We start from the raw sequence: 25,991 nt of genomic DNA, 5'->3' as shown, positions 1-25,991 counted from the left end.
CAGATCTAAACAGGGCTGCTATTTTTACCAGAAGGTAGGCTCCGTTGGTGACTGTTGATTTACCATTCAGGATCCTTGATTAATCCGCATTTAGTTTCAGGGACTAAAACAGCTGAGGATTGTAAGCCTGCCAGTACTTATTAAGGAGTTGTGTTTACGGCGGGGAGGGGGGGGTGGAGGGGGAGGGGAGGAAGGAGGTGGTGGCTGGTGGTTGTGGGTAAGGATGGGGGAGGAGAAACGATGCCACAAGACAGAATGCACAGAACCTGCTGGATCTGAACGGGAGAATGAGGAGATTGAGGAAACGTCTGTCTGCTCCAGGGGGAAGCCATTAGAAGATGCTGCCCTGTATTTGTTATTCTCATCTCTTTTTGCCTGGCTGAAACACCGTGTGCAAATGAGGCTTGTTTGTGAACTAGAGGTGATTGCATTAGGGCAGTGTCGCTTCCTTCGATGCTTTAAAGTGGGTGAAAAAGATCTGGCTGTCTCTTCACTAGACTGATAAACAGGGTATGATTTACAGGCAGCCTCCCCCTTTGGTTTCTGTTATGGATGTGGATAAGAGGATGGCAACACCTGTTCTTAATCTGAGCTAAATCCTGCAACAAAGAACCCAAGGACAATTTATTTTTGCTCGATAAGCAATCTAGAAGGGAAAAAATCCACTTGACAATTTCCTTCTTTTTTTCTTTCCTCCGTGCACTACGGGAATCTGGAAGACCTAAAGCTTTCATACAATGTGTTGCATGGAAAGGTTGATTTGAAAAGTGTTTCTGAGCAGTCAGCACATTTATGATACTGGGGAAGAGAATCCTTCAAACTGTGCAGTGGTCGACAGGAAAGAAGAAAGGCTTTCTCTAAAAGTTAATTAGTCATTGCAAATGTAGCAGATACAGGTCTTTTAGCTGTTTTCCTATCTCAGCATATGTGGGTACGTTTGCTGCTTTTTTTCTCTCTTCATTGTGTGTATGTGTATGTGTCTGTGTCTGTGAGAGACAGAGTGGGAGAGGCAGAGGGGAAAAGAGAGACTGTGTGTGTAATCTGCTCGTGGGCTTATCAGATTTCTATTAACTGTTTCATGGCTGTAAAGGCATTTCAGTACTGATGCAAAATAGATCAAGGTCATTAATACTCAGCTGATTTCATAAATTCCATGTGTATTGTTAAGTCTCAATAGATTTACTTTTAACTCTGTGTCATTTGATTTACTTCATTGTTGGAAGTGTAATTTTTCAAGTGCCACACCTGGAAGGGCGTGTGCTATAAAATCAAAACTGGTCCTTCAATGCTCAGAAGGTTAAGTGGTATAAATTCTCCTTGCTAGCTAGTGACAAGCTTCATAATGACATAAACAAAAAAAAAAATTAAAGTATTTTTTTAATTAAACATTTCACTACATTCTGCCTGCAAAGGTCACTCTTTACTAATAAGCCAATATTTTATTAATAATTCATTTTGGCCAGCAAACTGAAAACAATGTATTCCTATATAGTTTATCAATCATTAATGCTGAGATCATGATCGAGTCATCCAATTTTCACCAGACACTACAACTTTGCACTGGAATTATTTCTTACACATTCAGCCAAATGTTTAGCCCATTAGTAAAATGGGATTGCAGTATTACTAGTATTGTACATCCTAAATGCTGCAGAATCCATTTTGTTTTCAGTGTTCAGTTTATTTCACAGCCACTGTAAGTCACATGAAACAACTGATTTTGAGATTACTTTTAATGTATTCTTGCTCGGCTCTGGAATTCTATAAGAGAGCAATTGGGGTCAATAGTTCCCTCAAATACCCTCCAGAAACTTCATAGTCACATATCTGCAATCCCCATGGTAAGTATACAGGAGTTCTTGCCACTTTCAGATGTTTTCTTTATTACTTTGTACCCTCCTGTCCACCAAGAACAATGAACACAGATCCATAGAAACAGCCCACACAATATGCCAGGCGAACTCAGCAGGTCAGGCAGCATCTATGGAAATGAATAAACAGTGACGTTTTAGGCCGAGACCCTTCATCAGGAGACACAGCAATATTGCATGACTTCTAAATTGTTTCTGTGTCAATTTGTTGCATCCAGCTGAAGCAATGTGTATAGTAATCAGACTGGCTTCCATCAAATCTTCAATGGGTTTTCCGGATTAAAACAAAAACTGAGTGGACTCCAGGATCCGTTTAACTAAGATTCTGATATTCCAATAATGGTTTTTAGAAGTTGCAAACAAGAAGCCAAGTATTTTGCTGTGATCTTCCTAGTGACAAAATAGTTTCAATTCTTGGGGAATGCATTCATTGAAATTCTTTATGCCAATCGACCATTTACGCATAATCCTATTTAGTGGGCCTGTACTTTTATAGTGGACAGTAAAAGTAATCCCTTTAGGCAAATGACTAAATATTTGGAAATACTAAGAATACCACTGATGAATTGTTTGAACACACTTGCTGTTTCTACATCACAGGACGAGCTACTCCCCTTATCATCTGCTTTCTGAAGGAAGATGACTTCTAAGCAGGAAGATGCTGCCTTAGCCAATTTTCTCCAGTTCATTGAAGATAAGGGACTGAGGGCTTATGATGCTTTGGTGATTCAGAATGCTTCAGACATTGCTCGTGAAAATGATCGCATGCGGAATGAAACAAATTTGGCTTACCTCAAGGAAAAAAGTGAGAGAAGGAGAAGGCAAGAGGAAGCAATAAAGAGGTAATTATTAAATACATTTTGCATGTGTGTCTAAAAAGATGGTATTTATTTCCAAAGATATTTATAAAATGCTAGTAATTGATGCTCATTTTAGGGTGTTGCATTATCAGGATAAGAACATAATGCCACTTGACACAAAACAGAATGTTCTGACGCTGAGGAGTGTTGTATAATGTCCTTTTGAGGCCACAAGGCCTATTTGTCATAAATAGTCATATTATGAGGTCAAATGGAGGTTGATTTCTCTTTGATTGATTTGCATGTAATTGGCTGTCATTTGCCAGTGTTTTCGCTAATCAATGGCTCTTTCCAAGGTCAGAAAAACTGACGGAAAGTGACTAGCAATTAACTCATTTTAAGATTGTTTTCCATAAGTGTGACATTACAAATATGACAGTCACAGCTGTATGCCAGATGCAAGATTTATTTATAATGTCTCATATTTACATATAACGTGAAAGTGGCTGCATGGAACTAGTGCAAAACATACATCAGGGTAGGAAAGTTTTCTTTGTAATATGAAGGTCATTTCATTTTCACAGAAGCACTTTATTGGAAAAATACATCTGAAATGGAAGTCTCTGCATGTTGATTGTAATCACAATAATGGCTGAGCCTCATCCTGATGCTGCAATAAACAGTGATCCAACATACATGCTCTAATGGTCAAGGTGAACCTAAAAGACCCCATACCACCATCCAGTGAAAAGCACTTAAGAAGCCCCAAGCATTGTGTTACACAAAACAGAACATTCTCTCTGTTGCAAAAGCACAAGCAATTGAAACCATCAAAAGCTGATGAAATGCTCATTCATTTCACCTGCTGTACATCAAACCATATTGCACTTTGACTAACTGCCAAATTTGCCTTCAAAACTCTGCAGCTACACTTCAAGAGCAAATGAAGAGGTTTTGGAAGTTTCCAAGGGACATGGGTTCCTTAATGATCAATACACAATAAGTTCAGATGTTCTGGAGTGTGGTAGCTGTTGGTGATACCTGTTAGCTTGATTTTCTCCTTCATTCTTCAGATCAGTGATGTTTTGCTCCTTCATGTGCCAGACAAACAGGCTGATGATTGGACCTTGGCGAGTGAAAGGAACATCAGTCTGTCATTATGATATGTTAGACTGAAGGACAGGGACAATAAAAGCAAGAAAAATCAGGCAGCACTGTCAAATGCACATTAGAGTGGAGAATGGGGGTAGGGATTTGAACCCTACTGAGCAGCTAAAATCGAGTGGCTCCATTTCATACTCCATTGTGAACATTTTAATATTAGAGACTTTGGTAGCCAGATGCCGTGGTCCGCAAATGCCCAAATGGTCTTGAAGGCAATTGAACTGGAACTCCATGAGGATGCCACCACTGCTCCTTTAGGGCCTACAGTACGATCTTTCACTTTCTGCTGCATCCCAGGGAAGTGAGGAAACCTCCTTGCTACAATTTCCCTGCAAGCCTGATCTTCCTCACCTGTACTGTGGCTTCTAACTCCAAGTGGGATGTGGACATAACAGCATGTTAGTGAGGCCCGAGGCTTCAGATTCCACATGCCCAAAATATAGAATTAGTAGTGCGATCACTCAGGTCAAGTATAATGTTCTCCTAAGGGGTTATTCCCGTAATGAAGAACACCTGTGTATGATATTGTTTAATGTGAGGAGGCTGGTGCACCGATAGCCACCACATGGTCCTTGACAGATCGGGATCACGGTCCTGTAGCACAGAATACAAGATGACTGGAGATCTTTCACTGGCGTTGTGATGTGGCATCATCTTCTGTCACCTCCACCATTGAGGTCTTGATTGGATCACTCTTTGTCTGGAACTTCCAGCTTGCTATGAGTGACCCCAAGGAACTAAGCTCCAGACAGCATCACTCTCGGGATCTCGGCAACTCACCGGCCTCCCCATCACAACATGGTGATGATCCTTAGAGAAGCTCAAAATCTTAATGCCTACACGCCCCCACTCAGAGTTCGCTTTACCTTTTAAAATTATTTAGCTGACAGGTGCCTGTTTGATAAGTTCCGATTCCTCCCACTCTTTCCATATAAATAGGATAACTAATAAAAGCCAAAGTGATATACTGTTAACATTACTGAATAAATAGGACACCTGAGGGAAAGTGACATGAAAGGCCAATAATTCGCACTGCAAAGCCATATAAATAGAATTGTTCATGTCTAGCATTTTGACACATTGATATTTGTCACACTGTCGTCAGAATAGAGGGCTATTTTCTGCTTGTCAATGAATTACAAACGGACCAATTCACAATTTAAGAGTGAGCAGATTCACTGTGATCGAGAATGGGAGAATGTCAATTTGGAGGTGGGTGTTGAATTGTCTATAAGTACTGATGGAGAAGAATTGGTTTTGAAAAAAAAACTAGCTAAACTGTCAAATGTTAATGACACTCAGCCTGGTCTGTTTAAAAAGACAGTGTTGGCAATAGGGATTTTGAGAGCAGTTTTATTAATACCCTCTGAACTGTAAATAGTGCTGGACAATGTGGATGGTAACTGTGGCTGGTCCAACATGGATTACAGGCTGTCTTTTAGGCTGCAAATATTGCCTGAAGTATCTCATTGTTTGCTGCCAAAGTTGCTTAGCCATCTCCAATGTGGCTGTGATGTGCAAACTAAGATCTATTTGCAAAAGTTTCTTTGACCTCTGATTTGTAAGGGATCCCAGATTAGGTAGATCATTATGTCAATCAGTGTACTCTGCCCATTTAATACTTTGCACCAACAAGTTGAACCTCAATAATAGTTAACTTCATGTGCCCAACACACACACACACACATCTATAAAGTACTTAGGAGTAGAAGGGTACTCTCGCATCCTCAATAGGAAGCATAGTGACACTTACGGGCAGCCCGCAGGACAAACCATGCTGGTTTGATTGAACACAAGTGACACATTTCACTGTAAGTTTCGATGAGTTTTGATGTACACTCAGTGGCCACTTTATTAGGTACACCCGCACAACTGCTCATTAATGCAAATATCTAATCAGCCTATCATGTGGCAGCAACACAACACATAACAGCATGCAGGCATGGTCAAGAGATTCAGCTATTTTTCAGAGCAAACTCCATACCAGAGGAGACATATGACCTAAGTAACTCTGACCGTGGAATGATTGTTGGCATCAGATGGGGTGATCTGAGTATCTCACAAACTGCTGACCTCCTGGGATTTTGACATGCAGCAGTCTCTGGAGTTTACAGAGACTTGCGCGACAAACAAAAAAAAACAACATCCAGTGAGTGCCAGTACTGTTGTCAAAAATGCCTTCTTAATGAGAGAGCTCAGAGGAGACTGGCCAGACTGGTTTAAGCTGACAAAAAGGTGACAGTAGCTCAAGTAAGCACATGTTACAGCAGTGGTGTGCATAAGAGCATCTCTGAACAAACAACATTTCAATCCCTGAAGTGGAAGGCCTATAGCAGCAGAAGACCACAGATAAAAATTCAGTGGCCACTTTAATTAGGTACTGGAGTGTTCATGTGACAAATAAAGCTAACCTTTATCTTTATTTTTATCTGTATTCAACGGGATCATCAGTTACCAGGATAATTATTCTGCAGAGTGCTGCTTGGAGTAAAACTATGTTTGATGCTTCTAGATCACCAAGTCTCAATGTACCTTGAGGGGTGTAGCCTGAAGCGCAAGGAGTTGCTGCTTGCTCCAAGGCTACTGGAATACCTAGTATCCCCCAGATCTGGTTACTGCTGTGTCATTGCCGGTATGTTGCAGCTGAAGATGTAATTGAATGTGTCTGAATTACTGACTTTAGCCATTAGAATCTGCAGAAAATGCGGGCAGGTTTTACACTGAGATTCACATTCTGGGATTTCTCCTCCCATTCCTTCCCTATCCTTGATGCCTTTCTCCTTCCCACTTCCTCTATTCAGGTCTTTAGTGCATCACAGGAAAAACATGAGGTTTACTCTCTCCTTAAGGGAGCCATGTTTAATTGGTCAAGCCACATATGTCTTTACACTTCCACAAGCTTCAGTAACCAACATGTACTTCCAATTTCAAAGATTAGAAGACTATTGAATGATTCCTTAGGACAAGAAAGTATACTCAACCTCATAATTTATCTTGCCTGGCATCCTATCGTCTGCCTACAGGGCACTTTCTCTGTATCTGTAGCACTTTATTCTGCATTCTGATATTGATTTCCCCTGTGTGACCTCAATATACTGAGATGATGAAATGATTGGGTGGTGGGGTGGAGATACTGCTCAACCAAAGGAGGTATAAGGTGCTCCTTCCCTCCACTAACCTGCAGGTAATCCATGACCAGGTGTAGAACTTGCTTATCTCCCCCGATCAGCATTGCGTGAAGCCATGGGACCAGGTGGAGAATGGATGTATTAGCAGCTGGTGCCTGTTACAAGTCCGGGTTATGGGACCACTGATGCCAGGAAGACAGTTAGTGAAGAGTATTGATAATGGGTGGGTTCACGTGTCCTGTAAAGACTCTGCCCAAATGAAGGCAATGGGAAACCACTTCTGTAGTAAAATTTACCAAGAACAATCATGGTCATGGAAGGACTATGATCACCCATGTCATACAACATGGCACATAATGAACAAACAATGGGCCTTTTCTGGGTGACTTCCGGTGTTCTCCAGGAGTCAGTATTGGGACCGCTACTCACATGGTTTGTCAATGATTTAGATAGTGGAATTAATGGATTTGTGGCAAAGTTTGCAAATGACACAAAGATAGGTGGAGGCGTAGGTAGTGCTGAGGAAGCAATGTGATTGCTGAAGGACTTGGGAAAATTGGAAGGATGAGCAAAGAAGTGGTGGTTGGGATATAGTGTTGGGAAACGTATGATAATACATTTTGGTAAAAGGAACTATAGTGTGGACTATTATCTAAATGGGGAGAGGGTTCAGACATCAGAGGTACAGAGGGACTTAGGAGTCCTCGTGCAAGACCCCCAGAATGTTCATTCACAGGTTGAGTCTGTGGTAAAGAAGGCAAATGCAATGTTGGCATTTATTTCAAGGGGAATAGAATATAAAAACAAGGAGATAATGCTAAGCCTTTATAAGACACTAGTCAGACCACACTTGGAGTATTGTCAATAGTTTTGGGCCCCTTATTTCAGAAAGGATGTGTACTAGTCATTGGCGGGAGTCCAGAGAAGGTTCACGAGGATGATTCCGGGAATTAAGGGGTTAACATATGAAGTGTCTGGCAGCTTTGGGCCTGTACTTACTGGAATTTAGAAGAATGCGTGGAGACCTAACTGAAATCTACCGCATGTTGAAAAGACTACGTAGATAAGATGGATGTGGAGATGACTTTTCCTCTGGTGGGGGTATCCAGAACTAGAGGGGTGACCTTTTAGAACAGAAGGAAGAAAGATTTTTTTTTAACCGGAGTGGTGAATCTGTGGGTATATTTAAAATGGAAGTTGATAGATTCCTGATTGGTCGGGGCATCAAGGGATATGGTGAGAGGGCAGTTGTATGAGGTAAATGGAATCTGGGATCAGCCATGATGAAATGGTGAAGCAGATTCAGTCAGTTGAATGGCTTAATTTTGCTCCCGTGTCTTATGGTCTTATGTGAAAATAATAAACCAATTTACCAAATATGTATGTTTCTATGAATAGAACAACCTGCTTACAATGGGGCTAATGAAATTTCACCACACCCTCCTTCCCCCAGGTAAGCTCGGTGCCAGATGTGGGAGGCCCTGGAGTCTCCAAGCCTCCTGGACATCTACATCTGCACCAGGTGCGCCGAGAAGCAGCTCCTAAGGGACTGCGTTAGGGAACTGGAGCTGCAGCTCGATGACTTTTGTCTGGTCAGGGAGAGTGAGGAGTTGATAGAGAGGAGTTACAGGCAGGTGGTCACACTGGGGCCATGGGAGGCAGACAAGTGGGTCAAGGTTAGGCGGGGGAAGGGGAGAGTCAGGTAATAGAGAGTACCCCGGTGGCTGTGCCCCTTGACGATAGGTACTCCTGTTTGAGTACTGTTGGGGGTGGGGGGACAGCTTACCCAGGGGAAGCGACAGTGGCCGTGCCTCCGGCACAGAGTCCGGCCCTGTAGCTCAGAAGGGTAGGGAAAGGAAAAGGAGGGCAGTTGTGATAGGGGACTCGATAGTAAGGGGGTCAGATAGGTGATTCTGTTGACGCAGTCCAGAGACCCGGATGGTAGTTTGCCTCCCTGCTGCCAGGGTCTGGGATACTTCTGATCATGTTCAAGATATCCTGAAGTGGGAGGGTGAGGAGCCAGAGGTCGTGGTACATATAGGTACCAATGATATAGGTAGGAAAGGGGAAGAGGTCCTGAAAGGAGAATATAGGGAGTTAGGAAGGAAGTTGAGAAAAAGGACCGCAAAGGTAGTAATCTCGGGATTACTGCCTGTGCCATGCGACAGTGAGAGTAGGAATGCAATGAGGTGGAGGATAAATGCGTGGCTGAGGGATTGGAGCAGGGGGCAGGGATTCAAGTTTTTGGGTCATTGGGACCTCTTTTGGCGCAGGTGTGACCTGTACAAAAAAGACGGGTTACACTTGAATCGTAGGGGGACCAATATCCTGGCGGGGAGATTTGCGAGGGCTACTGAGGTGACTTTAAACTAGAATGGTTTGGGGGTGGGAATCAAATTAAAGAGACTAGGAGAGAAGAGGTTAATTCACAACAGGGGGATGGGAACAAGTGCAGAGAGACAGAGGGGTGTAAAATGAGAGTAGAAGCAAAAAGTAGTAAGGTGAAAAGTAAAAGTGGCAGGCCGGCAAATCCAGGGCAAAAATCAAAAAGGGCCACTTTTCAACATAATTATATAAGGGCTAAGAGTGTTGTAAAAGTGAGCCTGAAGGTTTTGTGTGTCAATGCAAGGAGCATTCGTAACGAGGTGGATGAATTAAAAGTGCAGATTGTTATTAATGAATATGATATAGTTGGGATCACAGAAACATGGCTCCAGGGTGACCAGGGATGAGAGCTCAACATTCAGGGATATTCAATATTCAGGAGGGATAGACATGAAAGAAAAGGAGGTGAGGTAGCATTGCTGGTTAGAGAGGAGATTAATGCAATAGAAAGAAAGGACATTAGCCGGGAGGATGTGGAATCGATATGGGTAGAGCTGCCTAACACTAAGGGGCAGAAAACGCTGGTGGGAGTTGTGTACAGGCCACCTAATAGTAGTGGTGAGGTTGGGGATGGTATTAAACAGGAATTTAGAAATGTGTGCAATAAAGGAACAGCAGTTATAATGGGTGACTTCAATCTACATATAGATTGGGTGAACCAAATTGGTAAGGGTGCTGAGGAAGAGGATTTCTTGGAATGTATGCGGAATGGTTTTTTGAACCAACATGTCGAGGAACCAACTAGGGAGCAGGCTATTCTAGACTGGGTACTGAGCAATGAGGAAGGGTTAATTAGCAATCTTGTCGTGAGAGGTCCCTTGGGTAAGAGTGACCATAATATGGTAGAATTCTTTATTAAGATGGAGAGTGACATAGTTAATTCAGAAACAAAAGTTCTGAACTTAAAGAAGGGTAACTTTGAAGGTATGAGATGTGAATTAGGTAAGATAGACTGGCAAATGACACTTAAAGGGTTGACGGTGGATATGCAATGGCAAGCATTTAAAGATCGCATGTATGAACTAAAACAATTGTTCGTTCCAGTTTGGCAAAAGAATAAATCAGGGAAAGTAGTGCACCCGTGGCTGACAAGGGAAATTAGGGAGAGTATCAATTCCAAAGAAGCATACAAATTAGCCAGAAAAAGTGGCTCACCTGAGGACTGGGAGAAATTCAGAGTCCAGCAGAGGAGGACAAACAGCTTAATTAGGAAGGGGAAAAAAGATTATGAGAGAAAACTGGCAGGGAACATAAAAACTGACTGTAAAAGCTTCTATAGATATGTGAAAAGAAAAAGATTGGTTAAGACAAATTTAGGTCCCCTACAGACAGAAACAGGTGAATTGATTATGGGGAGCAAGGACATGGCAGACCAATTGAATAACTACTTTGGTTCTGTCTTCACTAAGGAGGACATAAATAATCTTCCAGAAATAGTAGGGGACAGAGGGTCCAGTGAGATGGAGGAACTGAGGGAAATACATGTTAGTAGGGAAGTGGTGTTAGGTAAATTGAAGGGATTAAAGGCAGATAAATCTCCAGGGCCAGATGGTCTGCATCCTAGAGTGCTTAAGGAAGTAGCCCAAGAAATAGTGGGTGCATTAGTGATAATTTTTCAAAACTCTTTAGATTCTGGACTAGTTCCTGAGGATTGGAGGGTGGCTAATGTAACCCCACTTTTTAAAAAAGGAGGGAGAGAAACCGGGGAACTATAGACCGGTTAGCCTGACATCAGTGGTGGGGAAAATGCTAGAGTCAGTTATCAAAGATGTGATAACAACACATTTGGAAAGCAGTGAAATCATCAGACAAAGTCAGCATGGATTTGTGAAAGGAAAATCATATCTGACGAATCTCAGAATATTTTGAGGATGTAACTAGTAGAGTAGATAGGGGAGAACCAGTGGATGTAGTATATTTGGATTTTCAAAAGGCTTTTGACAAGGTCCCACACAGGAGATTAGTGAGAAAACTTAAAGCACATGGTATTGGGGGTAAGGTATGGATGTGGATAGAGAATTGGTTGGCAGACAGGAAGCAAAGAGTGGGAATAAACGGGACCTTTTCAGAATGGCAGGCAGTGACTAGTGGGGGTACCGCAAGGCTCAGTACTGGGACCACAGCTGTTTACAATATATATTAATGACTTAGATGAGAGAATTAAATACAGCATCTCCAAGTTTGCGGATGACACGAAGCTGGGCGGCAGTGTTAGCTGTGAGGAGGATGCTAAGAGGATGCAGGGTGACTTGGATAGGTTAGGTGAGTGGGCAAATTCATGGAAGATGCAATTTAATGTGGATAAATGTGAGGTTATCCACATTGCTGGCAAAAACAGGAAAACAGATTATTATTTGCATGGTGGCCGATTAGGAAAAGGGGAGGTGCAACGAGACCTGGGTGTCATTATACACCAGTCATTGAAAGTGGGCATGCAGGTACAGCAGGTGGTGGAAAAGGCAAATGGTATGCTGGTATTCATAGCAAGATGATTCGAGTACAGGAGCAGGGAGGTACTACTGCAGTTATACAAGGCCTTGGTGAGACCGCACCTGGAGTATTGTGTGCAGTTTTGGTCTCCTAATCCGAGGAAAGACATCCTTGCCATAGAGGGAGTACAAAGAAGGTTCACCAGATTGATTCCTGGGATGGCAGGACTTTCATATGATGAAAGACTGGATCGACTATTCTTATACTCGCTGTAATTTAGAAGATTGAGGGGGGATCTTATTGAAACATATAGGATCCTAAAGGGATTGGACAGACTAGATGCAGGAAGATTGTTCCCGATGTTGGGGAAGTCCAGAACGAGGGGTCACAGTTTGAGGATGAAGGGGAAGCCTTTTGGGACTGAGATTAGGAAAAACTTCTTCACGCAGAGAGTGGTGAATCTGTGGAATTCTCTGCCACAGGAAACAGTTGAGGCCAGTTCATTGACTATATTTAAGAGGGAGTTAGATATGGCCCTTGTGGCTAAAGGGATCGGGGGTATGGGGGGTGGGGGGGGAGAAGGCTGGTACAGGGTTCTGAGTTGGATGATCAGCCATGATCATACTGAATGGCGGTGCAGGCTCGAAGAGCCAAATGGCCTACTCCTGCACCTATTTTCTATGTTTCTATGTTTCATCTGCTACCCACTTCAACATTGTACACTGCACATGATTGGGCATAACCAGACGTGACCTGGTGGCATCAGTTGATTAAGCTTGACGGAAGAATTTCCAGCAATCATCTAATCTAACCCACCCTCTGCGATTATTAATCCCACACTGAAGATCAAATGAGTGGCCACTTCAAAATTCAAAGGCTAGTTAAAGAAATCAACTGTGTTTATTGAAGGAAAATGCTTTCTAACATGCTTAATAGGTTTTTGGAAATGCAGTTGCTTGCATCTGTAAAAAGAATGCACTACCTATGGAGATTATTGATCTATAGAAGATGTTTAATAGGTGTCTCACAGGCTCTTCAATAAAATTTAAACATACTGCAATAAGATGGATAGATTGTTCGAAGACGGACTGTGTTGAATTCAGGTTTATGAAGTACAAGATTGAAGTAACAAACTAAACCAGGGACATCAGCAAATACAAGGAGGCAGCAGAAGATCTCAGGAGTCAAAGATTAATGGAATCGGTAGCAAGATGTCAGAAGATGGAGGGGAGGAAAAAACATTCATGGGCCATGGCACAGAAGCAGAACATGCTAGCAATACCCAGCAAGTCAATGAACTTTCATCAGAACCCAATTAAGAACAGGAGCCATAAACTTAGGCTCTGTATCTCTTCTGAACTATAAGTATGATTTTCCTTGAATTTCAATCACATGTTATCAGTCACCTATTTTGTGTGGACTATTCCACTCAGTGAATAGTATAATGTGACTGTATATATCCCAGGATCATGCTAAAAGTGGGCTGCATATGTTGCTGATGTAATTAATTAATGTGCAACACAAGTGTGCTGTTGCTAAATTAAGATCCATTTACCGCCACACGTGGAGAAATTGCCATCCGATGGAGAGAAATCCCTAATTCTCCTCTTGTCCAATGCATCAAGAGGATTTGAAGAGGTTGTCACTGATTTGAAGTAGATCTGGTTGGCAAAGACTGAGGAAATTAGTATTTTTTGGAGACCTAAGTATGAAGTATGAGTAGAAGAGGGAGTAAGATACTTGCAGGAGGGCTGATTTTGCCACTGATCTGTGAGCTGTTGGTCTCTGACACATAGGAGTGACTCACGAAGACTTCTTCAGTGAGACCCAGTAAATATTCCACCTTCTACTAACTAAAAGGACAAGGACAGAAATTACTTGGGAATCTCTGCGACTCTTCCAAACTTTTTCCCAGGATTGGGAGTTTGTCTCACTAATCCTAGTAATCCATTGGAGGATGGTTTCTGGGTTGCCTTGTTGTGTTAAGTTGCCTTCAAGCCAGGATGGCTGCACTCTGAGCCAGTAAGCCAGAGGTTGCTGTGTACCTCTCATACACTGGATGGTTTGCAGCTGTGTTGCAATGAAGTTTGGATTTCAACTCTCATGTGCTATATGATCATTAGGCCATCAATGGGTGATATGGAGCTGATTATCATTAAATGCTAAAAAGGACTGTCTCCTTAAGCCCTGTAAAAAGTCAGAACAGAACAGAAGTCCCCTGTGCTCTGTATTTCATGCAAACTTGCCAATTATCCAAGCATGTTGATATGTCTGCTTACTAGCCTTCATCTGTAGGTTGCTTCAGAGATTTCCTGCTCTGGATCTTCTGGAACAAAACTGAGATATGACTACATCTTCTAGGGTCATAGCCTTTGGCTACACTTATGCAGCCCTGTCTGCTGTAGGTTAATCAGGTTTAGTGACTCGTCACATATAAACCCCCCCAGTTGGCATAATATGCTGATGCAGTGCTTCCCAACCTGGGGTCGACAGACCCCTTGTATAATTGTATTGGTCCATGGTATAAAAAAGGTCAGGAGCCCTGTCTGACCTGGAGATGACCAACATCATCCCAACCACTTCAAGGCTCTAATCAGATGGTAGTTGTTTTCTATCTGAAAGAGGAAAGGATTAGTTGACAGTAAAGTCATGGTTGAGGAGGTATATCCTTGCATTATTTGCATCCTGTAAATCTGAGGTGGCTGTGAAATGAAGGTGAATGAGATATGTGAAGTTCATATGATTGAACTAGAGATAAATGTAGACTTTAAGATAAAAATAAAGAATTTCCTGAAGACTAATTGGGATAGAGCTGAATAGTTAGACTGGGTTTTGGTTTATCCTAAGGTTGATGCCTTTGCCCTCAGCTGTGAGTTATTCCAACTTGATAATGTTGATGCTAAATTATTTTCCTAATAAAGATAAGCATATTAGGACAATTATAAGTGGCAGAATCAAATGTAACATAGAGCAATTCAATGCCAATGTCTTGATTTTTTTGCCTCTTGAGAAATGATAGGGCACAATCCCACAATATTTGCTTGTGCCACAATAATATTATTTGATACCGATTTGGAGACGGTGAAACAAATTTGGGCTTTGTGTCTGAAGAATAGCAGAATGAAAAGGAGATACTTGGATGGAAAAAAAGAAAAAAAAATAAAACCAAGTCTTCTTGCGGAAAATTTCTTTGTGTATATATTTTGTAAATATGTTAAAATAGGAAATAATTTGGAAGGAGTAGAACATTTTGGTATAGTAAGACTTTATACTCAGTTTGAAGGGATTTCAAGCATTGTAGTGATAACTGATTTCATTGCTGGTCTGTGTCTGGCACCAAGAGGTGAAACACTTGGCTAGGGATTAATAACATTCCTACCGAACAATACCTCAATTAAAGACATTTCTTTACTCAGTGCTCCCTCCATGATGGAGCTGTTAATGTTGTCCTGGTGCCTGTGCTCATCAGATGTTGCAGTTCATTTGAATACTTTATTGTTCCTCCCAGTGCATTACATATGAAGTGTTCATTAAGAGAAGCAGTCCTTCATTAAATAGGAAATAGGCTCTAAATGAGCCTTGCATACATTTGCTCTTCATTGCAAAATATGCAACTGGTGTACTTTATGGTTCCATGAGCACACCAGATACTGAACTAGTTTCAGCGCCACATTGTGGCAAAAGTAGCCATGATGCCAGCACCAAATATCACAAAATAATTATTAATCAATTGTTAACTGAATTAATATTGTCACATATACTGAGGTACAGTGAAAAACTAGTCTTATATACTGTACATTTAGATCAATTCCTTACAACCACCCACTAAAGTAGTACAAGATTAAAATAACACATTGTAATATAAAGTATTACTGTGCAGAGGAACTGCAATGAAGATGGAGTAAGGTGCAAGGTCACAAAGAGGTAGATTGTGAGGTCAACAGTTAATATCATTGTACTAGTGAACAACTCAGTAATCCAATAACAGTAGAACAGAAGCTGTCCTTGAACCTGCTGGTACATGGTCTCAGGATTTTGTACCATCTGCCTGATGGGGGTGGGGGGGGGGGGAGGAAGAAGAAAGAACGTCCAGAGTGGGTGGGATCTTTGATTATAAGGACCTCCATTAGTCAGGGTTGGCCATGAATATTGCATCCTAGCTGTCTATGTGATACGCAAGCCAATATGCAGGCCAGGGCAGTACAATATGGAGAGCAAGGTGTTGCCCATGCAGCAAGCTCCCCCTCTTCACAAAGCAGATGAATCCAAAGGAATGGCAGAATCCAACATGAGTTGATACCAGTGGAATCTCAGGAATTGTCAGTCAGCATTGAGCTCAACGTTGAACTGCTTTCGGGGCTCCAGCTCTAGATTTTTCGACGGGGTTTACTCCCAAAGTTTTTCCCATAATTGGGTATGGGCATAGCTGCAAGCCAATGGATCAGAGATTTCCTTCTCCAAAAGGAGCTGCCAACCATGGCTAATGAGCCCCAACTACCCTAAGCGACTGGCTTTTAGACGCCAGTAACCTGCCTTCGCCCCTTATCCTGTCAGTAGAAATGAATCTCCTGGCCTTAGTAGCTAAGCCTTCTATGAAGGCCAGGCACTGGACTTGGTTGTCAGAGGCTATTTGCAATGCACGCCATTGGGATCGTTTAATAGGTAGTGGGAGCTTGTCCCCACTACCTCTGCCAGCTACGATGACCTTAAAGATCGCTGATTATGCTGGCAGTTTTACCGAGGCAATAAGAAATGTAGACAGGTCATAGTCAGAAGGCTGGTTTCCATGATATGCTGAGCAGTATCTACAATCCTCTGCATTTTCTTGATGTCACAGGAAAAGCAGTTGCCATACCAAGCTGTAATGCATCCAAATAGCAACACACATCAAAGTTTCTGGTGAACGCAGCAGGCCAGGCAACATCTCTAGGAAGAGGTACAGTCGATGTTTTGGGCCGAGACCCTTCATCAGGACTAACTAAAGGAAGAGCTAGTAAGAGATTTGAAAGTGGGAGGGGGAGGGGGAGATCCAAAATGATAGGAGAAGACAGGAGGGGGAGGGATGGAGCCAAGAGCTGGACAGGTGATTGGCAAAAGGGATATGAGAGCATCATGGGACAGGAGGCCCAGGGAGAAGGAAAAGTGGGGGGGGGGGGAGAACCCAGAGGATGGGCAAGGGGTATAGTCAGAGGGATAGAGGGAGAAAAAGGAGAGAGAGAGAGAGAAAGAATGTGTGTATATAAATAAATAATGGATGGGGTACGAGGGGGAGGTGGGGCATTAGTGGAAGTTAGAGAAGTCAATGTTCATGCCATCAGGTTGGAGGCTACCCAGATGGAATATAAGGTGTTGTTCCTCCATCCTGAGTGTGGCTTCATCTTTACAGTAGAGGAGGCCATGGATAGATGTATCAGAATGGGAATGGGATGTGGAATTAAAATGTGTGGCCACTGGGAGATCCTGCTTTCTCTGGCGGACGGAGCGTAGGTGTTCAGCAAAGCGATCTCCCAGTCTGCGTCAGGTCTCGCCAATATATAGAAGGCCACATCGGGAGCACCGGACGCAGTATATCACCCCAACCAACTCACAGGTGAAGTGTTGCCTCACCTGGAAGGACTGTCTGGGGCCCCGAATGGTGGTAAGAGAGGAAGTGTAAGGGCATGTGTAGCACTTGTTCCTCTCTCCTGGCACTTATCCTTGTAAGTGGAACAAGTGCTACACTTGTGGGGAACTGGTTTCGTGGATAATCCTTGTTAAGGCGTTGCTGCCTATCCTTATTGATTGGGGTCTGCTGGTCAGGAAGTTAAGGATACAATTGCAAAGTGATGCATTGAATCTATGGCTGAACATATCAAGTAAACCATGATTGTCACTGATAATAACAATTTGCATTGAACCACTCGAGGCTCTCTCACAGGGTGTTTTCAAAGGTTGACACAAAGCTGCACAAAGAGTATGAAAGCAGATGGCCAAATGTTTGGTCAAGGATGTATATTTTAAGGAGCATCTTAAAGAAGGAGATGGAAAGGTTTGGGGAAGGAAATCCGGATGGTTGGGTCAAATTTATGGGTTGTTTAAAATTAGAGAAGGTCAATGAAGCAAAATTGAAGGATCAAGGAACATCTGAAATGTTGAAAAGGATGCAGAAAGTCAGAAGGGCTTCCCCATGGATGAATTTGAAAAGAATATTGAAATTTATAAGCAGGGATTGAATAGGACCATTGGAAATGAAGTGATGACTTTTTGGAATTTGGTACAAGTTAGGACACAGGGAGTAAATGTTTTGTTTAAAAGTTTACAGATGGAAAAAAAAACCTGGATCCATAGGAATAGCCAAGTATTAAAGGTATAAGTAAGTATTTCAGCAGCAGATGAGCGGAGTCACTGGAACAACGAGACAAGGTTTGAGAGATGGAGAATGCCGTTTTGAAGATGACATGACCATGATCAAATACATGGATTAAGGTGATGACTGTAATATGGGGTAGGAGTACTGCACTAACAACCTGGATATTTTTTTTTCTTCATATATTAGAACCATAGAATTGTAAGGACATATACAGCACACTCACCAAACACCCATAAGGGACCTTGTCAAGTGCCTTACTAAAGTTCATGTAGACAACATCTACCACCTTGCCTTCATCAACTTTCTTTGTAACTTCATCGAAAAACTCCGTAAGATTGGTTAGACATGACCTACCATGCACGAAGCCTTGCAGACTATCCCCAATCAGTCCATGTCTATCCAAATACTTAAATATCTGGTCCCTTAGAATATCTTCCAATAACTTTCCCACTACTGATGACAGGCTTACTAGCCTATAATTTCCTGGTTTGTTTGTTTGTTTGTTTATTTATTTATTTATTTATTTATTTTACAGCCTTTCTTAAACTGCGGAACAACATTAGCTATCATCCAATGCTCCAGCACCTCACCTGTCACTAAGATTGATTCCAATATCTCTACTTGTACCCCTCCAGTTTCTGCACACCTCCCACAGTGTTTGAGGGAACACCTTTACAGGCTTTGGGGAATTATCCACCCTGATTTGCTTCAGGATAGCAAACAGCTCCTCCTCCATCATCTGTACAGGGTTCTATGAGGTTGATGCCGCTTTGCCTCACTTTTATAGACTCTGTGTCCATCTCCTAAGTATGTAGAGATGCAAAAAGAATATTTACGATCTCCCCCAACTCTTTTGACTCCACACATGAATTACCATTCTGATCTTCCAGAGGACCAACAATTTTGACCTTTGTCAAATCCCTTAGGATTCTCCTTCACCTTGTCTACTGGGGAAACTTTAGGCCTTCTCTTAGTCTTCCTGATTTATTTCTTAAGAGTTCTGTTGCATTTCTTATACTGCATAACTACCTCATTTGTTCCTACCTGCCTATACCTGCTATCAACCTCCTTTTTATTCTTAACCAGGGCCTCAATACCTCTTGAACATCAAAGTTCCCTAAACATGTTATCTTTCTCTATCATTCTGATAGGCACATACAAGCTTTGTACTCTTAATATTTCACTTTTGAGGGCCTCTCACTTACCAAGTACACATTTGCCAGAAAACAGCCTGTTCCAATCCATTCTTGCCAAGTCCTTTCTGATACCATTAAAATTGGCCTTTCTCCAATTTAGAATCTCAACCTGAATACCAGACCTATCATTTTCCATATTTACTTTGAATCTAATGGCATTATGATCACTAAATGCAAGGTGATCTGTCACCTGTGCTGTCTCATTCCATGATAACAGATCAAGTATCACATACTTTCTCACTGGGACTTCTACGCACTAATTAAGGAAATTTCCTGAACATAATTGACAAACTCTCTCTCATCTAGTCCTTTTACAGTATGGGAGGCCCAGTCAATATGTGGAATTTAAAATCACCAACTATAACAACCTTGCAACAGTCTTCGACCTCTCTACAAATTATCTTTTCTAAATCCCGCGAACTGTTGGGTGGTCTATAATATATTCCCATTCATGTGGTCATACCTTTCTTATTCCTCAATTCTACGCATAAAGCCTCACGAGATGATCTCCCCAGTCTGTCTTAACTGACTACGGCCATGACATTTTCCCTTACTAGTAAACACTACCTCTCTCCCTTTAATCCCTCCCTCTCTGTCATGTCCAAAACAGCGGAACCCTGGAATACTGAGTTGTCAGTCCTGCTCCTCCTTTAACCAAGTCTCACTAATGGCTACAATATCTGAAAGACCTCACCTGCCTTTCCTACAATACTCCTTACATTGAAATATACATATCTCAGAACATTAGTCACACCATGCTCAACTTTTTGGTTCTGACTTTGTCTATGGTCTTAACAACATCTCTCTCCACAAGGCCTCCACTATCTGTCTAGAACTCTGGTTCCCATCACCCTTAAACCCTATTTTAATGCCCCCTGTGCAGCACTAGCAAACCTTCCTGCTAGGATATTAGTCCCTCTCCAGTTCAGGTGCAAACCGTCTCTTCTGTACAGGTCCCACCTTCCCTGGCAGAAAGCCTAATAATCCAAAATTCTTATCTCCTCCCTCCTACACTAACACATTAGCAAAAAGTTAAACTGTATGGTTTCTATTTCTGGTCTCACTAGTATGTGGTACTTTCTCAGTAATCCCTGGAGAACACAACCCTGGAGGTCCTGCCCTTTAACTTAGTACCTAACTCACTAAACTCACTCTTCCTACCTTCTTCATTGGAATCTACATGGACCATGACCTCTGGATGCTCACCTTCCCACTTAAGAATGCTGAGGACTGGATCTGACATGTCATGAACTCTGGCACCCAGGAGGCCACATACCTACTGGGTATCTCGTTCTCATCCACAGGACCTCCTTTCTGTTCCCCTAACAAACCCCATCACCACAGCTGACTTCTCCCCCACCCTTCACTTCTGAGTCACAGAGCCAGACTGAGTGCCAGAGACCAGACCACTGTGACTTCACTTTGCTAGATCATCCTCCCCCCTCAGTGGTATACCTGCTGTTGAGTGGGGTGGCCACAGGGATACTCTGCACTGGCTGTTTAACCCCCTTTTCCCTTCCTGAATGTCACCTAGTCTACTGTGTCCTGCATCTTGGGTGTAACTATCTCTCTATATGTTCTATCTTTCACCCGCTCAGCCTCCCAAATGATCCGGAGTTCACCCTGCGGAGTGTCAGAAGCTGCAGCTGGATGTACTTCTCGCAGGTGTAGTCATCAGGGACACACAAAGTCTCCCTGCTTTCCCACATCCCGTAAGAATAGTATTTGACTATCCTGCCTGGCAACCCTACTGTCATAACTGTGCAAATATAAGGAGGAAAAAAAATACTGGGGGGGAAAAATCTACCTACAGCGTTTTCATCTCCTTTCACTCAAGCCCCTTCTCGCTAAAGCCTCGAAGAACTAAATCCTCAAAATCCCCACTCTAACACTGTCCACTCTGACAAAGGCCACTCCATCAATGGCTGCTACACTTGCCCCTGCCTTATTTGAATTTGTTTTTGTGAATCAATCCCAGTTACTGATTGGTCATTGTTCAAAACACCAAACTGCTGTGAATCAATGCCTTATGTACTTTATCGGCAAACCTGCGCAAGCTACATCTTCTCACACTTCAGATCGCGGATTTGCCACTGGTCTAGTTCAGACAATAACGTGGTGTATCTCTTCTGCATCCTCATTAGCTTAGTCACATCCTTCTGCTAGTATAGATACCAGAATGGCACATAATATTCCAGATAAGGTCTCATCAGCATCTCATACAGTGGTAACATGACACCTCAACTCTTGTGCTCAAGGCAACCATGCCATACCCCTATCACGTGAACTATTTATCTCACCACTTCCAGGGAAATATGTCCCTCTACCTCTTTGTTCAGCAACGTTTTCCAAGGCCATACATTTGTTTTGGAAGTTCTGCCTTGGTTTAATTTCCAAAAATGCATCTCTATTCATTTGTTAAGTTTAAGTTCTATCTCCCATTCATTTATTCACTTTCACAGCCGATCTAAATCCTTTTGTAACCTTAGACAACCTTCTTTCTTGCACACTGCACTACTAATTTTGGTTATATCTGTAGATTTACTAATTATACCACCTATATTCTCGTCCAGTTCATTAATATAGATGACAAATAGCATTTAGCTCATCCTCAATGTAAGAAATCATTCTCTGCATGAACCAAATATTCCCAGCTTTCTATTCAGTATAATGTGCTTCTCAGTAACAGAGGGATTAATACATCAGAAGAAAGGTGGGTATAGATTTATAGGGAGAAAGACGCTGGTATAATTGTTTTGGTAAATAGTTTGCTTTCTGTGACATAACTTCTGTATAATTGGGGAAATTCATGATTATTGATGATTCAGATCTTTGATACTCCATGGAGTTAAGAAAAATAGCTGTGTGGATGACACACGGGCATTTCCAGCATGCCGTAGAACAGATGCAGCATTAAGGATGCCTAATGAGTGCTGGTGAGATCAGTTGATGTTTTTCACACTTGCACTGTATGAATGGGATAACTGAGCAGTACCAATATTCCTCTCATTTTGAACCCATCCATAGAAGAGCAAAGCATGCTGCGAATTGGTGACACTTCTCATTCAAGTACAGTGCAAATTGGAAATCTAGACGTATACCAGTCTGATAAACTGCGTTTTCTCACAGTCGCTCTAAATAGGAGAGTTGACAGAAACTGATGTCTCTATTGGCACCTCTCACTCAACTGTATAAGTAGAAATGGCATTTGCACTTTAAAGGCTTTTCTTTGTTCATTTTGTCTACAGCAGGATGATGTTACTTCAGAAAATAAACTTCTTGATAAAAAACTTAAAAAATTGAAATGACTGATGCAGCAATTTAAACTAGTGGTTATAGAATTTATGTAGATTCAAAGAATTTCATTCAAATTCTGAACAGGATTATTGTTTGCAAGAAACAAGTCACGTTTTATACACAGAGGCCTTGAAAACTGGGTAACAAGTTGGAAACTGCAACTAGAAAACCCTTTTGAAACAAAGATTAGAATTATTGGATGATAAGTAAATGGACAAAGAAGCTGAATATGGTGGAAGGATAAAAAGAATTTCATGGTTTATTGCATCACTTATATTCATTTTCAGAAATTAAGCCACTTTTAATTCATTGTACAGTAATCTCCAGTGTTTTACTCTCAGGTGAATCACAAGCTGTACAATTTTGTTCCATTTTTCAATAGGGTCAGCAGAGTTTTAATCACCCAGCTAATTTTTAAATCAATGACCTTTATTTTACATTTCTTGATACTAAATATAATCTGTCTAAATACAGAAACATAGAAAACCTACAGCACAATAAAGGCCCTTCGGCCCACAATGCTGTGCTGAATATGTACCTTAGAAATTACCTAAGCTTACCTGTAACATTCTATTTTTCTAAGCTCCATGTACCTATCCAGGAATCTCTTAAAAGACCCTATCGTACCCGCCTCCACCACCATCACTGGCAGCCCATTCCACACACTCATCATTCTCTGTGTAAAACAACTTACCCCTGACATCTCCTCTGTATCTACTTCCAAGCACCTTAAAACTGTGCCCTCTCGTTATAGCCATTTCAGCCCTGAGAAAAAGCTCTGACTATCCACACAATCAATGCCTCTTATTATCAGGTCACCTCTCATCCATCTTTACAGTAGAGGAGGCCGTGGATAGACATATCAGAATGGGAATGGGACGTGGAATTAAAATGTGTGGCCACTAGGAGATCCTGGGAGTTCTCTGCCTCATCTGCTCTCAGGATGAGGCTTTTCATTCCAAGACGAAAGAGATGTCCTCCTTTTTTAAAGATAGGGCCTTCCCTTCCTCCACCATCCACTCTGCTCTCAAACGCATCTTCCCCATTTCACACACATCTGCTCTCACTCCATCCTCCCGCCACTCCACTAGGAATAGGTTTGCCCTTGTCCTCACCTACCACCCCACCAGTCTCCAGGTCCAACATATAATTCTCTGTAACTTCCGCCAGTTCCAACGGGATCCCACCACTAAGCACATCTTTCCCTCCCCCCCCCCCACTTTCCACAGGGATCGCTCCCTACGCGACTCCCTTGTCCATTCGTCCCCCCCATCCCTCCCCACCAACCTCCCTCCTGGCACTTATCCGTGTAAGCGGAACAAGTGCTACACATGCCCTTACACTTCCTCCCTTACCACCATACAGAGCCCCAGACAGTCCTTCCAGGTGAGGCAACACTTCACCTGTGAGTCAGCTGGGGTGATATACTGCATCCGGTGCTCCCGATATGGCCTTTTATACATTGGCGAGACCCGACGCAGACTGGGAGATCATTTCGCTGAACACCTACGCTGTCTGCCAGAGAAAGCAGGATCTCCCAGTGGCCACACATTTTAATTCCACATCCCATTCCCATTCTGATATGTCTATCCACGGCCTCCTCTACTGTAAAGATGAAGCCACACTCAGGTTGGAGGAACAACACCTTGTATTCCATCTGGGTAGCCTCCAACCTGATGGCATGAACATTGACTTCTCAAACGTCTGCTAATGCCCCACCTCCCCCTCATACCCCATCCGTCATTTATTTGTATTCAGACATTCTTTTCTCTCTCTCCTTTTTCTCCCTCTGTTCTGCTCACTATACCCTTTGCTCATCCTCTGGGTTCCCCCTTCCCCCTTTCTTTCTCCCTAGGCCTCCTGTCCCATGATCCTCTCATATCCCTTTTGCCAATCAACTGTCCAGCTCTTGACTCCATCCCTCCCCCTCCTGTCTTCTCCTATCATTTCAGATCTCCCCCCCCACTCTCAAATCTCTTACTAGCTTTTCTTTCAATTAGTCCTGACAAAGGATCTCAGCTCGAAACGTCGACTGTACCTCTTCCTAGAGGTGCTGCCTGGCCTGCTGCATTCACCAGCAACTTTTATGTGTGGTCCTTGTAAATCTCCTCTGCACCCTTTCTATAGTTTCCTCATCCTTCCTGTGGTGATGTGACCAGAACTGAGCACAGTACTCCAAGTGGGGTCTGACCAGGGTCCTATATAGCTGTAACATTACCTCTCAGCTTTTGAGCTCAATCCCACGGTTGATGAAAGCCAATGCACCATATGCCTTCTTAAACACAGGGTCAATCTGCGCAGCAGCTTTGAGTGTCATATGGACTCAGACCCCAAGATCCCTCTGATCCTCCACACTGCCAAGAGTCTTAGCATTTATACTTTATTCTGCCATCATATTTGACCTACCAATATAAACCACCTCACTCTTATCTGGGTTGAACTCCATCTGCCACTTCTCAGCCCAGTTTTGCATCCTATTAATGTCCCACTGTAACCTTTGATAGCCCTCCAGACTATCCACAACAGCTCCAACATTTGTGTCATCAGCAAATTTACTAACCCATCCCTCCATTTCCTCATCCAGGTCATGTATAAAACTCAGGAAAAGAGGGGGTCCCAGAACAGATCCCTGAGGCACACCACTGGTCACCGACCTCCATGCAGGATATGACCCGTCTACAACCACTCTTTGCATTCTGTGGACAAGCCAGTTCTGGATCCACAAAGCAAAGTCCCCTTGGATCACATGGCTCCTTACTTTGTCAATAAGCCTTGCACAGGGTACTTCATCAAAAGCCTTGCTGAAATCCATATACACTACATCTACTGCTCTACCTTCAAAGTGTTTAGTCACATCCTCAAAAAATTCAATCAAGCTCGTAAGGCACGGCCTGCCTTTGACAAAGCGATGTTGATTATTCCTAATCATATTATGCCTCTCCAAATGTTCATAAATCCTGCCTCTCAGGATCTTTTCCATCAACTTACCAACCACTGAAGTAAGACTCACTGGTCTATAATTTCCTGGGCTATCTCTACTCCCTTTCTTGAATAAAGGAACAACATCTGCAACTCTCCAATCCTCCAGAACCTCCCCCATCCCCATTGATAATGCAAAAATCATTGCCAGAGGCTCAGTAATCTCTTCCCTCGCATCCCACGGTAGCCTTGGGTACAACTTATTCGGTCCCAGAGACTTATCCAACTTGATGCTTTCCAAAAACTCCAGCACATCCTTTTTCTTAATGTCATAGGAACATAGAAAACCTACAGCACAATACAGGCCCTTTGGCCCATAAAGTTATGCCGAACATGTCCCCATCTTAGCCATAGCCCTCTATTTTTCTAAGCTCCATGTACCTATCCAAAAG

General features: G+C 42.5%; 1 protein-coding gene across 1 annotated transcript in view; it reads left to right on the top strand.

The window, feature by feature from the left end:
• Positions 1-287: 287 nt before the first annotated feature.
• nyap2a (neuronal tyrosine-phosphorylated phosphoinositide-3-kinase adaptor 2a) overlaps positions 288-25,991 on the top strand; it is a 219,428-nt gene continuing 193,724 nt past the window's right edge. Inside the window, exons 1-2 of the mRNA XM_063044831.1 lie at positions 288-931; positions 2,472-2,713. Coding sequence (XP_062900901.1) covers positions 2,511-2,713 — 203 coding nt within the window. The 5' untranslated portion in view covers positions 288-931; positions 2,472-2,510. The remainder of the gene's footprint in view (positions 932-2,471; positions 2,714-25,991) is intronic.

Source organism: Mobula hypostoma, chromosome 4 (assembly GCF_963921235.1).
Source record: "Mobula hypostoma chromosome 4, sMobHyp1.1, whole genome shotgun sequence".
Lineage (NCBI taxonomy): Eukaryota > Metazoa > Chordata > Chondrichthyes > Myliobatiformes > Myliobatidae > Mobula > Mobula hypostoma.
The sequence above is the reverse complement of the archived record's forward strand: the minus strand, read 5'-3'. Positions and strand labels throughout refer to the sequence as shown.